The sequence below is a fragment of the Lepidochelys olivacea genome (genome assembly GCF_965140295.1).
Source record: "Lepidochelys olivacea isolate rLepOli2 genome assembly, chromosome: 1".
Taxonomy (NCBI): Eukaryota; Metazoa; Chordata; order Testudines; family Cheloniidae; genus Lepidochelys; species Lepidochelys olivacea.
Genome location: NC_140411.1, coordinates 78,724,382 through 78,738,031, shown reverse-complemented (window position 1 = coordinate 78,738,031; position 13,650 = coordinate 78,724,382). Strand labels below are relative to the sequence as shown.

General features: G+C 37.7%; 1 protein-coding gene across 9 annotated transcripts in view; it reads left to right on the top strand.

Annotated features, from left to right (window-relative positions):
• DACH1 (dachshund family transcription factor 1) overlaps positions 1 to 13,650 on the top strand; it is a 462,414-nt gene that overhangs the window by 394,736 nt on the left and 54,028 nt on the right. For all 9 annotated transcript variants that reach the window (XM_084613154.1, XM_084613156.1, XM_084613162.1 and 6 more), the window contains one exon: positions 6,265 to 6,416. In XM_084613154.1, coding sequence (XP_084469280.1) covers positions 6,265 to 6,416 — 152 coding nt within the window. The remainder of the gene's footprint in view (positions 1 to 6,264; positions 6,417 to 13,650) is intronic.

Below are 13,650 nucleotides of genomic sequence, written 5' to 3'. Positions count from 1 at the left end.
GGCCTGTGCTATACAGGAGATCAGACTCAATGATCCCAATGGTCCTTTCAGGCCTTGGAATCTATGTATCTAGGACTGTTTTTTTTTTTTTTGTTTTGTTTTAAGATTTTCAGGATATTTTAAAATGGATAAAACAATGTATCTCCCCCTAGTCTCATTATTAGAAATGACCAATTGATTTTGGTTGAAATTTTCCAGATGTCTACCATAGGATGACTGTTTTGGGAAAATTTCAGCCTGTACTGTTAAAGTATGGCAAGGTTCTAAGCAACTGAAAACAGGGTCTTAAAATGGGAAGTGTTGGGCAACCTTAGTAGGCAGTGCCACCAGGCTGCCTATAATACTGTTTCTAGAATGGACAGATAGGGCTAAATTCTCAACGTCTTCTCTCCTTTTGTAGGTATTTATACGTGTGCAAAGTATATGCAAAATGCTGTCCTTGGTGTCAATTAGTGAAGAATTCTTATTTGGTAGAGCACCTAGCACCTACTTTGTGCAAGTGCAGAGGACAGCCCAAGGTATAAAGCAGAGGAGAATCAAGTCACAATATGCAACATGCCCATCTCGAAAATATATTCATGGTTTCTGTGGTTCTTTCAATGTCTTCTTTTCTATTTGTATTTGCATTCCAAGACCGGTGAGTTCCAATTCAGTAAGCCCTCAAGTAAGCACGGCAGGCCAAGAAATAGATTTTTGTGGGCAGCATGTTCCCCTCAGGTTGTAACTTGCACATTCATAAAGAAGCAGCTAATAGTAAAAGTAGGCCAACCTGTTAGAAAAGTTACAGTAACAAAAAGCAGTGAGTCAATGCATCAGTTGTATAATTGCTCGTCTTCCCATTTTTCTAGGAGATATCACATTTGTGAGTTTTCGTGCAGCCTCCTGTTTGTTTCAAAATATTTGGCATTTCTGGTCAGCTGTGCCTAGCTGAGACAGTGAGACGAGAATGTAAATTTATTTATGATGTTTGGATACAGGGGCAGATCAGTAGATCAAAACTGACAGAAGGCACAATGTTCAGCCAGAGGTAACACCACCATTCTTATCCTCCTATATTGCTTTACCCTGTTCCCATGGTCACCTGAGTGAAGTGCTGATGCTGACTGTCTATGATTTTACCAAAGACAAGGTTTTGGAGAGCAGACAATCAGAGATTGCCTTCTGAGGAAAGTGTTATGGTCAGGAACATTTCTGTCTTGGGTAGACACCATTTTGGTGGATCAGTTGGAGCCACAAGGTTTTTTGAGACTATAAAGTAATACATACAAGCTAATTAATTAAAACAGATTCCACAATTTGAAGAGAAAGGCTGAAATTAAATCTCTAGATCTGAGCATGTCTAATGTTCGGAAAGTTCAGATTTGGATCCAGAACCAAAGTTTGCAGCTTGTATCCATCTGTAGTGAAACAGGTTCCTAAACTCATAACATGTACACAGAAAACCATACTAAATAAAACAGGATACATTATTATGCAAAAACACAAAAAGCAGATTTATATTTTGAAAGAATGATCCCTGCCTCAGCAATTAAGCTGAGCTGTATCATGGCAATCGTAATAAAGAACAGTTAAGTTTTAAACATTTCATTGTGGAACAGAAAAGCATTAAAAGTAAGTGATTATGCAAATGCAATGCCCAGTATGATATTTTATGTAGTTGATTATATCTCTCACTCTCAAAGTCTGACCATTTCAAGGTTGTCTAATTTTGTGACAATGCTGAAGTTGACACGCTTGCTTTTAAGGATACAAACAAGAGAGTAACCGCCACTATTTATCTGTTATTATTTGAATAAATATCACAGCTTCCTGGATGAATGTTTCTGTGCTAATTGGTGAGAGAAAACAAAGCAGAATGGCAGTAAACCAAATGCAGTACAAAATGCTGATTGTTATATTTGGCCCAAACCGGCTGTTGTTGTCAGATTAAAAACTGATTTGAACAAAACCACGTGAATTTTCAAAACATAGAAAAAGTGATTAAACAAGAAAAAAATGTCTCTTAAAAATGTGTGTGTACAGATATTTTAAAAACAGGTGATGTTAGTTACTCATATTAAGTGGGTGAATGAAGTGAGCCTACAGTGGTGTAACTTTTATATCAGTGGCCAGATTCCCTGTGCAGGCCCACAGGAAGAAGTAGCTTGTGCTATCTCTATTCATGTGCTGATTTATACTGGTTCAGTTCTTAGCACAAGCCTGAGGGCTACTCTAATTTGCCCCGCTGTGGCCGTGGACCCTAAAGGGGGCATTGAAGCAACTCAGAATCTTGGGGGGTTCCAGATTGCTCCACTTTTCCTTCTGCCCCTGACGCAATGCCTGGCCCACCCCAGAACTTCTCTGGTGGGTGCAGACCAGAAAAGCAGATGTCTAGCTCTTGCAAAGGCATTCTTGTGTTGGAGACATTCCCCAGATGGTGGATTGAGGGGCACTTATAGTCCTTTGCACCTTTTTGCAAAATCGTTTCCTTATTTTCCATCACATAGCTGTCAGCGGAAGAGTATACGTCCACTTTAAGATGGTGGGTTAATGATTTTTGAGAAACAAGGTTACATCATTGCATTGTGATGAGAGGGCCTGCAGGACTAAACGATTTTTTAAATACTTTAATAGCAGGGGTCATATTATTTTGCTACTAAGAGATGCGGTTATGTTTTAATTGGCTAATGTTTACATTGTGGTTTTGCTTAAAAACACATTTTTTTCAAGATTCTCTCAATCATCGCTTATCTCACATCCACAAATATCCATGCTTCCTGTGTATAGTATGTACATTTGCTCTATTTCAGACATACTCACACTGAAAGTTTATTTCACATGGGACATCAAGAAAACAAAGTCACATTAGTCTGTTTTTTCCCCCTCAGTTAAAGTTTCATTAAAATAAGTTCACAGTGAGTTCAGATCTCTAGTCCTACCTTGCAGTGTAAAACCGATATTGTTATTTATTAGAAAGTTGGTGCTTGGACATTACTGAGAACTAATACATTCCATGTAGTTGTAAATCTTTGAGTATTTTGAATATTGGGAAACTGCCTAACAATTCTAAGAAACCTTTGCAAACTCATCTTGCTATGACCACACACATTACAGAGAGCTTTAAAATATATAAAAAACTATTATTCATTATGTTTTGGTTAGCAATGTAATAACATTACAGAGAAGTTACAATCTCTGGCCTTGGATATGGATCCTCCAGTGACGACTGTGTAGGGGCAGGGGAGTCTGCATTTGTACGGAATACTATATATTCCAGCAGGATCAGGGCCTAAGACTTTCAGTGGATCATTTGTGCATACTGTTTTAATATGTTTGTACATATCTAGAATCAAAACTATTAATTAGAGTCCATACAGTTTCAGATAGTATAAAAGGTTCCTGGCCCATCTTCCTGACGTGGGTAGAAACATTCTACATTGTATCCTTTTTTAAAAAAAAAGTTATTTTATTTATTGTGCTGCACAGTTTTGAGGAGGAGCAGGAATAGTTAGGGCCAGATCTTCCTTGGCATATTATGCAGGTAGTCCCAGTGACCTTGGTGGGACTGCTCATATGAGCAAGACTTTACCCTTAAAACAGAGTGAACTGATTAAAAAATAAAAAAAAGTATATATGAATTGTATATAAATAATACGCAGTTTAAATTAGGATTAAACAAATGCTGAGAGTTTTGTAAATTATTTTGGCAGTGTAATATTCATTTGTCAAAGCCCAAGTTTGCAACTGAAAAAGAATTTCTACAGCAATACAAGTAAAAAATAAGTGGTTCTAAAAACGTGTGCTTGTATGAGACTTTGATTAGCCTTTATCAATATATTGTACAGATGCTTTTTGATTTTTTTTTTCAATTAACAAATTTAATTATCTATTCAGACAGGAATTTGGAACAAATATGCTGTAATAATTGCTCATAACTAGAAAGAATTTGGGGAGAAAAATTGACCTGTGTGTGGTCACTGCTCCATAAATTCTTACAGCACTGGATTCAGCTGCAGTGTCTAGCATTTATTTTTTCTAAGGAAGTGATGACTATTTCTAGAATATAGTAAAGGTGGTGGCCAATAGAAATTTTCCAGATTTAGGGCCAAGCCCTCAATGCAGTTCCCACCAAGTAGCGAAGAAGATGTGTGGGGTGGTGGAAGGAGAAAAAAGAAGGGAGGTGAGGGGAAGCATACAGCCACAGAGCATCTGCTACAGAGCCAACTTTAGTTCTATAGGAGTTGTATGGGTAACAATTCAAAAATCTGCAGCTAGCTTTTCATACCTGTCTGTGACGTGCTTGGAAAACACATAGAAATATTGATTAGTGACAAAATCTTGTATGACTACTGTTGAAAGCTTTCCTTTTGGCCATCACCAATATGTCATACACAATCACATCGTGCAGGATGTACGATGATGCTGTAAAGGGAAGATATAATTTGCTCCACGCATTTGCACAGGGAGTGAAGGCATAAGGCTCCCTCTTATTCCCATATGTAGGCTGCTTCCATTATGATGCACAGCAGGGAGAGCAATCTCCATATGACCACTAATTCCTACTCTGCGTGGCTAGGCAGGAGAGAGTATGCAGGGGCATATAATGGGTGAAACCTTGTCTCCACCCCCTCAAAGTTCTGGCTGGCACATCTGAACTGGTATGGAGATAGAAAGAAATCTTCACCTGATAAAGGTTGACACAGATTATTTTTTTTCTGGAGCAAGGGGGAAAACAAGGAACAAATTCTTACTTTGTTGATTTGCCCCAAGGCTTTCTATTGTAATATTGCCATTTAGTTCTTCATTATGTGTACATAAGAAAATAAAGTCCCCACTTCTTCACCAAATCATTATAGACATAATGAGTATCAGAACTTTATGCAATTCAATTCCCAATGCATATGCTAGTACTTGTTGAGTGGTGAAAAAAATGACTCTGCTGTCTTAAAACTAAATTTAAGTACAACACAAGGGAAAATGCACATATATTGATCTTTATATGAAGGGCAGATCTGATAAACCCTTCCACAGTCAGATTATTATGCAAAGATCTGCAAAAAGTCAGTATCAGGAGTAAGTTCCTTTGCCCTTATGTAGCATAGAGCGGTGGTGGGAAATCTGTGGCCCATCCGGGTAATCCACTGGCGGGCCGCGAGACAGTGTTTACATTGCCTGTCCGCAAGCACGGCCACCCACAGTTCCCAGAGGCTATGGTTCACCGTTCCCAGCCAATGGGAACTGTGGGAAGTGGGCCACAGGTTGCCCACCACTGGTTTAGAGATTCCTCAATATGTTTCGGTTAATTTGTATGAGGATTTTCAATAGGGTGTAATCAAGCCGTTAGTAAGTATAATTTATATAGATAGATTTTTTTCTCCTAGGGGGCAAGATAAATGCTTGGTGTCATAAAATTGGCCCAATATCTATAACATATCAACAGTAGAATATAACATTTTCAAATTGTGAAAGAATATTTGACTATTGAAGTTCCTGTAAAATACTGTTTTTGCATCTGTTCCTATTTTATTGACTCACAGATTATCAGAAAAAATTTAATCGTAAAAGTCTTCTAGCTGTGGCAGTTTTTCCCATTGTGATGTCACAAGTAATCAGTTCTCATTATTACAAAGATTCTACTCAGGAGTCCAGCACTAATCGTTAAAAGATGTCCATGTTTAAAAAAATAAGGCCAATGATTGTAAACATACTCTTAATTTCAGTTATTGTTTAGAGCAAGTTTGAATTGTAGGAATCAAGTGTACTTTCCCTGCATGAAGGATTGTAGTTTTGCCCTGTTTTGCAGGATCTTTAAAGTCACATATGAATATGTCATGAGTAAGAAGAATTAACAGTATGGGGAGGCTGCCTGTATTCAAATGCTACTCGTATACAAAATATATGTCATGCTTGAAAATATGTTATTGTCAATCCAAATAGAACACAAACTAAAATGAGATAATTTGGAAGGTGCCTATAAAGTCAGCCTGAATATATTATCATAAGTATATGTGAGATAATATTTGTTTTAAAAAGATTCTATGGCACTGTAAACTCAGTCTCATTAGAGACTGCATTTAAAAGGCTTATAAAGTTACTCATTAATGTTATCTTGTTGTATCTCCACAGCTTTTTCATTAAAGAAAATTCAGCAGAAAGCATTTTCTCCTGATAGCAGGAACCAATTTGCAATAAATGTTCTGGAAACCACTAGGGAAGCCATTACTGAGGTCTAATAAAAACAGACAAGCGTAACTTGTTCTATATTTTTGTTTCAATCACATACAGATGAGACCCCGCTCTCCACACCAACCGCAAGAGACAGCCTTGACAAACTTTCTCTAACTGGGCATGGGCAACCACTACCTCCAGGTTTTCCATCTCCTTTTCTGTTCCCTGATGGATTGTCCTCCATAGAGACCCTTCTGACTAACATCCAGGTAGGCCTTTCTATAGATCAGCTTTCGGAGATGGAGACATATTTGTCTAAATTGATACAGCCATTTTAGAGTAATCAGTTTGTAAGATTATTTGAATCAACTAATACACTGAAACTTTGTAGTAATTTAGGTTTTAAAGGAACCACAACAGTCAAATGATTTTAGAAACTGTCAGATCCAGTACATGAAAATATAGATTGTATATGAAACCATAACAGAGACTTAGATGAAAGTGACATTAGTATTTTTAAAGTCATTCATCTTAAATGCCAGGTTTTTTACTGGCTAATGAGATGTATTTTACTGTTTAAGTTTATCTCATTTACTAAACAGACAAAAACTTCTTTAATAAATATTTACTTTAAACTGCTAGAGTGTCAAGATAGAAATGACATCTTAAGCTATTTAAAATATGGCTAATGGCAAAGGTATTCACAAAAATCTTTTTTTAAAACAAATAAGCTCATTTCTGCTGATGTATTATCTTCAAAGAATAGACTTAAAAGGGCATTACCAAATTTTCTGCAGATTTCCTATGCAGTATTCAGGATGCCTATTGTGTGTACAGTATAGTCTAATTCTAACATTATTCAAGATTTACACTAGCATATAGCATGGAGACAAGGAGTGTTTGAGATGAGAGACTTTTTTTTGTTTTTTTTTTGCCCACACATGCAGTGATCCTGTGGTCAACAGATGGAATTTTTGCAGCAACATGGTTATGCATCACATGCAGCAGCAAAATGGCAGTGCAGGAAAGTACAGCTTTATTATGCTCATTCCAGCTGTACTTTGTATGCACAGCAACAAACCTCCACATATAATCTTTCATCACATTTCTTTTACTAATGCACCATCCACTGCAAATACAGAGAAAATTAATTGTATTTTCATCACCAAAGTCTATAGCAATGCTACTTCTGTAACTAGTCTCACTGAAGTTAATGGGACTTAAGGCTTTGGCTTGCCTTTTGAAATGTAGGAAATCTATTAATTTATTATCTCATCTCACTAATAAGGGTTATCTTAGTTTTTACTCTACTAGTAAACACCTAGGGGAGTGGCAGGTGATCAGACTAAAACTCTATATCTGAACACCCCCAGGGAATTCAGATCTGCCTCTAAACCTTGCATCTGTAATGCAGGTATATAGCTGTATAAATATACACACAGACATGGCTAGTGTGACAAAGCTCCAATCTTGTCTCAGTGGGTCCCGCACTTCCTGGCAGATTATGCTAGCCCCAGAGGCTCACTGTGACCCTCCACATAGCCCTTCTCTCTCTAGAGGCAAGGCTCACAGCCTACTGAGCCATTTTCATCATAAGCCAGCAAGGGAGGTGAGGAAGAGTTATCCTCCCTCACACAGTCTATGTTGTCTCCCAGTCTCAGTGATTAGTCGGGGAGGGGGGACCCCAGGCCCGCCCTCTACCCCAGGCTCCAGCCCAGGGACCCTGATAGTAGCAGCTCTTGGTAGCTGACTTTTTGGAAACAGGACAAGTACGATTCCCTGGGCCACTTCCCCACAGCAGCCCCCCACTTCCTCAATATCTTTGTCACCCTTACCTCAGGTCCACCTTTGTTGTGCCTGATAAGGTTTGTACTGCTCTGTTTCTCCAGCAGCATGGCTCGCTTCTACAGCTCCTGACACACACACCCCTGCCCCCCCACCTGTGTAAATGGGAGGCTTTCAACTAGTTTCAGCCAGCCCCTGATTGGCTTCAGGTATCCCAATCAACCTAGCTGTCTCCACTGCTTTCCGGAAGGATCTTAATTGGCCAGAGGTGTCTTGATTAACCTGGAACAATGGCCATTTGGTTACCATGGTAACAGAGATTTGTTTAGCGGGGGGCTAACATACCTGTTTCTCACTACTTTCCTATAGCCATCTGGCCTTGCCCCATCACACTAGACATAAAAAAGTGGAAGCAGAGGTCTTTGACAAAAAGGGGAAAATCCTGAGCACATTCATGGGAAGGCCCAAGAGGCAGGAGTTCCGGCTTATGGCCAGCCCCTCACTGTGCATCAACACACAGTTGGTCAGTAGAAATACAAAAGGGCAAAAGCCAGGCAGTTTCTCACACTGCTATGCATCTCCTCTGGTCCTTTCCCCTGCATATGCATAGCAGAAACTACTTCTATCTTTACACTGGAATAGTGGCTATGGAGCAGCTCCATTGCCAGTCCACGATTTGTGGGGGAGGATGCCTTCTTTCACTATAATCCACAGATGTTGTACTGAGAGGATGTTGGTTAAAATGCTTTTAAGAAGCAGCATAATCCAGAAGACTGGGTCCAGGTTTAGGAGTCAGGAAATCTGGATTCTACTTCTGGGACTACCACTGATCTGTTATATGACCTTGGGCAGCTCATTTCACTATTGTGCCTCAGTTATCCAATCTGTAAAGTGGGAATGATGATACTTACCCTCCTTTGAGACGTGTTGAAGTCTATGGATGAAAAGTGTTTTATATAAGAGCTAAGTGTTATTACTTGCACATGAATTATTTGAGTGTGCAGTTATGTGAAACATGGTATTTTTGAGTTTGGAGCCTACTACACTTAATAAAACAGAAAAAAAATATTTCTATAATACAAGGTAAATATATTTAACAAAGTTGCAAAGAGTGAAAAGAGTGTACTTCTTTTGTTTCAGGCTAAGACACACAGTAAGTAAAAATAGGCAACAAATAAATACAGAGAATAAATATTCGAGTTGAGCATTGATGTATAGTAAAATTCTTAGTAACTTTTTTTTTTAATTAATGTGTGTGCCTGATGTCTTTAGACAGCAAACTAATGAGTAAAGCATTCAGTATCAACAGGTTAGCTGATCTGGTGATTGAATATGAGAGTGTTGTACTACTTTATGATATATGAGCAGGGATTGATTTTCTGAGAATACATTCAGATTTGTCTTTCAGAAAATGCAGAATTCAGATTATTTTACTTGTTGTTACCCGTGGTAGACTGGTACAAAAAACCCACAATGCAAAGAATCCAGACTTTTGTTCAGGTCTTTTCCTATTCTGGGACCCTACTTTTTATGTCCAATCCCCACATTATGTCAAACAGTTTATTATCCTAAGAAGGCTGAATATGACTTCTTTTGGATTTGATCAGCTCTCTCATTCACCCCACTGGCAGAGGCACCCTTCCATTTTCTCCAGGTTTAATCCTTGGCTACACAGTGTACAGGCAACATGGCCAGCCTAATGGATAGTCTCAGGAGAACTGGGTTCTTTTCTTGATTCTGCTACTGCTCTGCTAGGTGAGCTCAGACAAGTCACTTCATCTGTCTAGACCTCTGTTTTCCAATCTGGAAAATGGGGAAAATGATGCTTCCCTCCTTTATAAAGATCTTGCTTTTCGATATACTGATGAAAAGCGCTTTTTAAGAGCTAGGTATTAGATTTACACTACCCAAAATGCACCAGTAGGAAACCATTAAAAAAAACAGCAATTTTCAGTTAGCATATATTTGCCACCTCCATACAAAAAGTATGAATGGTTCTGAAAATCCATTATCAAGATTAAGTTACTGCCTAAAATTCATTTTAATTATGTAATATTCTGTCCATGGTGGTGGCAAGTATGCTACTGAAAACATATTTAAAAGTAATTTCCTAGCTCAGTGATTATTGTATTGTAGACAGGGGTTTAGAGACTAGGGAACTGAACGCAGGTTTTCTATATTACACTTAAAGAAACAGGCCAAACCCTCAGTTGATGTAAATCAGTGCAGCTCTACTGGCCCATAATTTTAAATGAATGCAAGGTAGGCCTACTCATCAAAGCAGCCACTGAAGTTTGCAGACTTGTTTTTTCCTGTGTCTCTAAATCTGCAGCTTTATTTTTAATCTTGTTTTGTCTTTTTAGGTCTTGCAAAATACTTACAGAAACATAAATAAAATGTTTAATTATTTGCATCATTGTGGAAGAATTAACAAAAAAAGTTACATTTTTCTTAGTGTTTTCTTCTTATAAATTACTTGCATGTGTATACACCACCTAGAACAAAAGGGCTCAGTTCTGAAGAGGTAGTGCTGTAATGCAAACAATAAATAGCTATAGCAATAATAAAATAAACAATAACATGCCCCATTGTTCTAAGCACCGTACAAAGACGTAGGAAGACATAATCCCTTCTACATAACCTTCTTAGTGCTTCACCGCTTGTGAGTAGTGAAGCCATCCCAAACTCATGCAAATAAAACCTTTGATACCAGGCCATCATATATGTCATCATATATGTCAGAGATCTAACAGATTTATTTGGGCATAAGCTTTTGTGGGCAAAAAACTCAAGTACTCCTCGTTGTTTTTGTGGATACAGACTAATATGGCTTCCCCTCTGATACTTTTTCATTTTGTTTTTCATGTTTCTATTCTTATAGGGATCCCTCAACCCTCCCAGAATGATCTTTTCTCTTGTCCTCCCTCTCCAATCCCAATGTTAAGGACCATCAACAATAAATGAATACATGGGAAAAATCATTGTGTGCAGCTAAGCAACATTTGTTTCAGGATTGAGGGTGGGGGTGGGATAATATGATTTAACTCACATCTGTACTCCCTTGATCCTGGAATCATAATTCAGAGTCACCATGGTTCTATCCTAGCCCTGCCTCAATGAATCTTTTATTGTTACACATTCAGGAATCACAGACAGGGCCTACCCCTCCACCATATCTCCTACACCAGGAAATCCCCAGATGCCTACTGTGGGCATGGGCAACTTTTCTGAGAAGCCATGCAAAGGGGCCAGTCCAAGGGGTGAGGATTTATCCAAAAATATTACGTAGAACATTCCATTATTTTGATCTTTAAATGTGTAACCTCACTCCTCTGATGTCAATCTTTTCAAATGAATCAAACACACCAAATAAAGCATAGGAGTGTGATGCTTTTGCTGATATTATACTCAGGAAAATTAATGCTGATGTTTAAATTTCTAATTGGGTGCCAGAGTAACCATCCCATTGTAATGAATGGGGAAGTTCACTCCTCTGTCATAGCTAATGTTTTTCCCTTGGTGTATAGAAATAGGAAGACAGCACTTCATCAGTTCACATTCAGACGGATACCTCCACAACTAAAAGCACTAGAAACTATGTTTTGAAAGTTAAATTAAGTGACATGGCCACAGAGCAATGCTGTATTACAATATTGTAATAATCTTCAGTGATAGTAATATTATTTTGAGCTTTAGGATCTGATTCTGCACCCCGTATTTAGTACTTTTGATTGTAACTGTAGCATACAGTAGCACTCTTGTTGATAAGAATCCATTTTAAAGATGAGCAAAATGGCTTTTAAATATTCTCTTGATACAATTAAAATAGAAATCTAAGAGAAGATTGCAAGATAAACTCACTTATGAAAACAAAATAAAAGACTGGTGATACACCTGGAAGTTTTCTGCACTGCAAATAAATATGAGTCAATATTACAGAAAAATATTTGCAAGCATTACATCAAACAAAAGCCACAGCTTTGCTTCAGCAGCTTTTGCAGCCCTTTTTGTTTGCTTTGTGCAAAATTCAAAAGAGTGAAATTTTCTTCACAAGGATATTAATGGAAAGGGAAAATCACATTTACTTGTACGAATATGCATTTGCCAATGTATTCATGCTGGAGTTATTCAAAGAAAGCTCTTTTGCATGTCATCTATTGAAAGAGCACAGAAAAAAATGTCATGTGACTTAGGTGACTAATCAAACAGAGTGAACAGTGAATTACAAATAGTCAATACCCAAAGCATTAGTCATGTTGAATAGTTAGCAAGCAATCCAACGGCAGATATATGTTTTGTAAATCATTCAGCGGATAATGTTTAATAATGAACAATCATGTAAAAATCAAGGTCTGTTCATGGATAATTTGCAGACTAAAAAAGGAGCAAAGTTCTTTGAAGAAATTGTTCACTGTCTTCACCCAGCCTCTGCTACAATCACGTGTGTCAGTATAAAGTCTCAGGTGCTCACACACCTCTATGCTCAATGCCACAAGTTCAGAATGGAGTATACGCTCCAACTTTATATTTTCCATCATTTAGTGGGTTGTCTGAATTGTGCTCTCATGTAATTGTGTCATATTTAATCCTAAGACAGATACATTAGATTAAAAACATAGCAGATCTGAGTATAGATACAAAGAGCATGCCTTTCAGTTTCTACTAAGAGGGTGTTATTTTTAAGAGTAATATAATTTTGTTTATGCCAGCTTCAGAATTGATAACACAATATTAGTGCTTTCTGAAAAACAATAATGGGTGACTTTGGCCTTATGGCTTAAAACTATGGTCAATATATATTATGTGAACTGTAGCCTGTCCTTGCAAGATGATGTACTCAGTTGTCCGATAGGATCATATTAGTTAGAAAAGGAAAGAAACCTAAACTAGTAATTTTTGTTGGAGCATTTTTCTTGAAGAATTTATCACTGGGAAATATTTTTAAAAAATTAAACCAAATAGTGGTGGCTTATAAATCACCAGGGAGAAAAGGCAATTATTTGTGAACACTTAGCATTTTTACATTAAAGTTAGAAAATTTATTAACAGTAGCCTAAAGGGGAAGAATTGTACTCTATGTTAGAAGTCTTGCTCCAGTTTATCCTCACTACCTCCATACTGTATTAAAAACAAATTTGAAACCTGAACATGTTCGCTACAATTATCATTATCCAACCTCCATAATAACTGGCCTTCCCTAAAGAAAAATATTTTAAGTCATGTCTTGTGTTTCACTGTATTTCACATTGTAATTGGCATCCCATTGATATTTGTCAGGCTAGAGGATTACCCATAGCAAATACAAGGTGGGCATATTTTATTTTGTGTAGTCTTTTGCAGATGAACCACTGGGAGAATTCACAGGATTCCACACAACTCTGAAATTACTATTACAGTTGTTGGCTCCAAGGCGTTTTGATGATTTTTAGATACAGTACTGATTAGTTGCCTTTCCCAGCCCCGTGCTGCATTGAATAAAGGCAGACATTGAATGTTTCCGATATTTTTGCATTAAAACTGTCATTGGCAGCAGCAGCACTTTTGCATATGCAGCAGTTTGGCTCCAGTGCAGATTTTTGTTCACATTGGATGCCTACTGATGTGCACTAATTTAACTTCTAAAAATGGAACTTAATTTTGTATAGCTTATAAGTAGTCCCTAGTGGGTCTTGGCTCCAAAAGAAGCTAATATTTTCCAGACATAATCAGCAGCAAAAA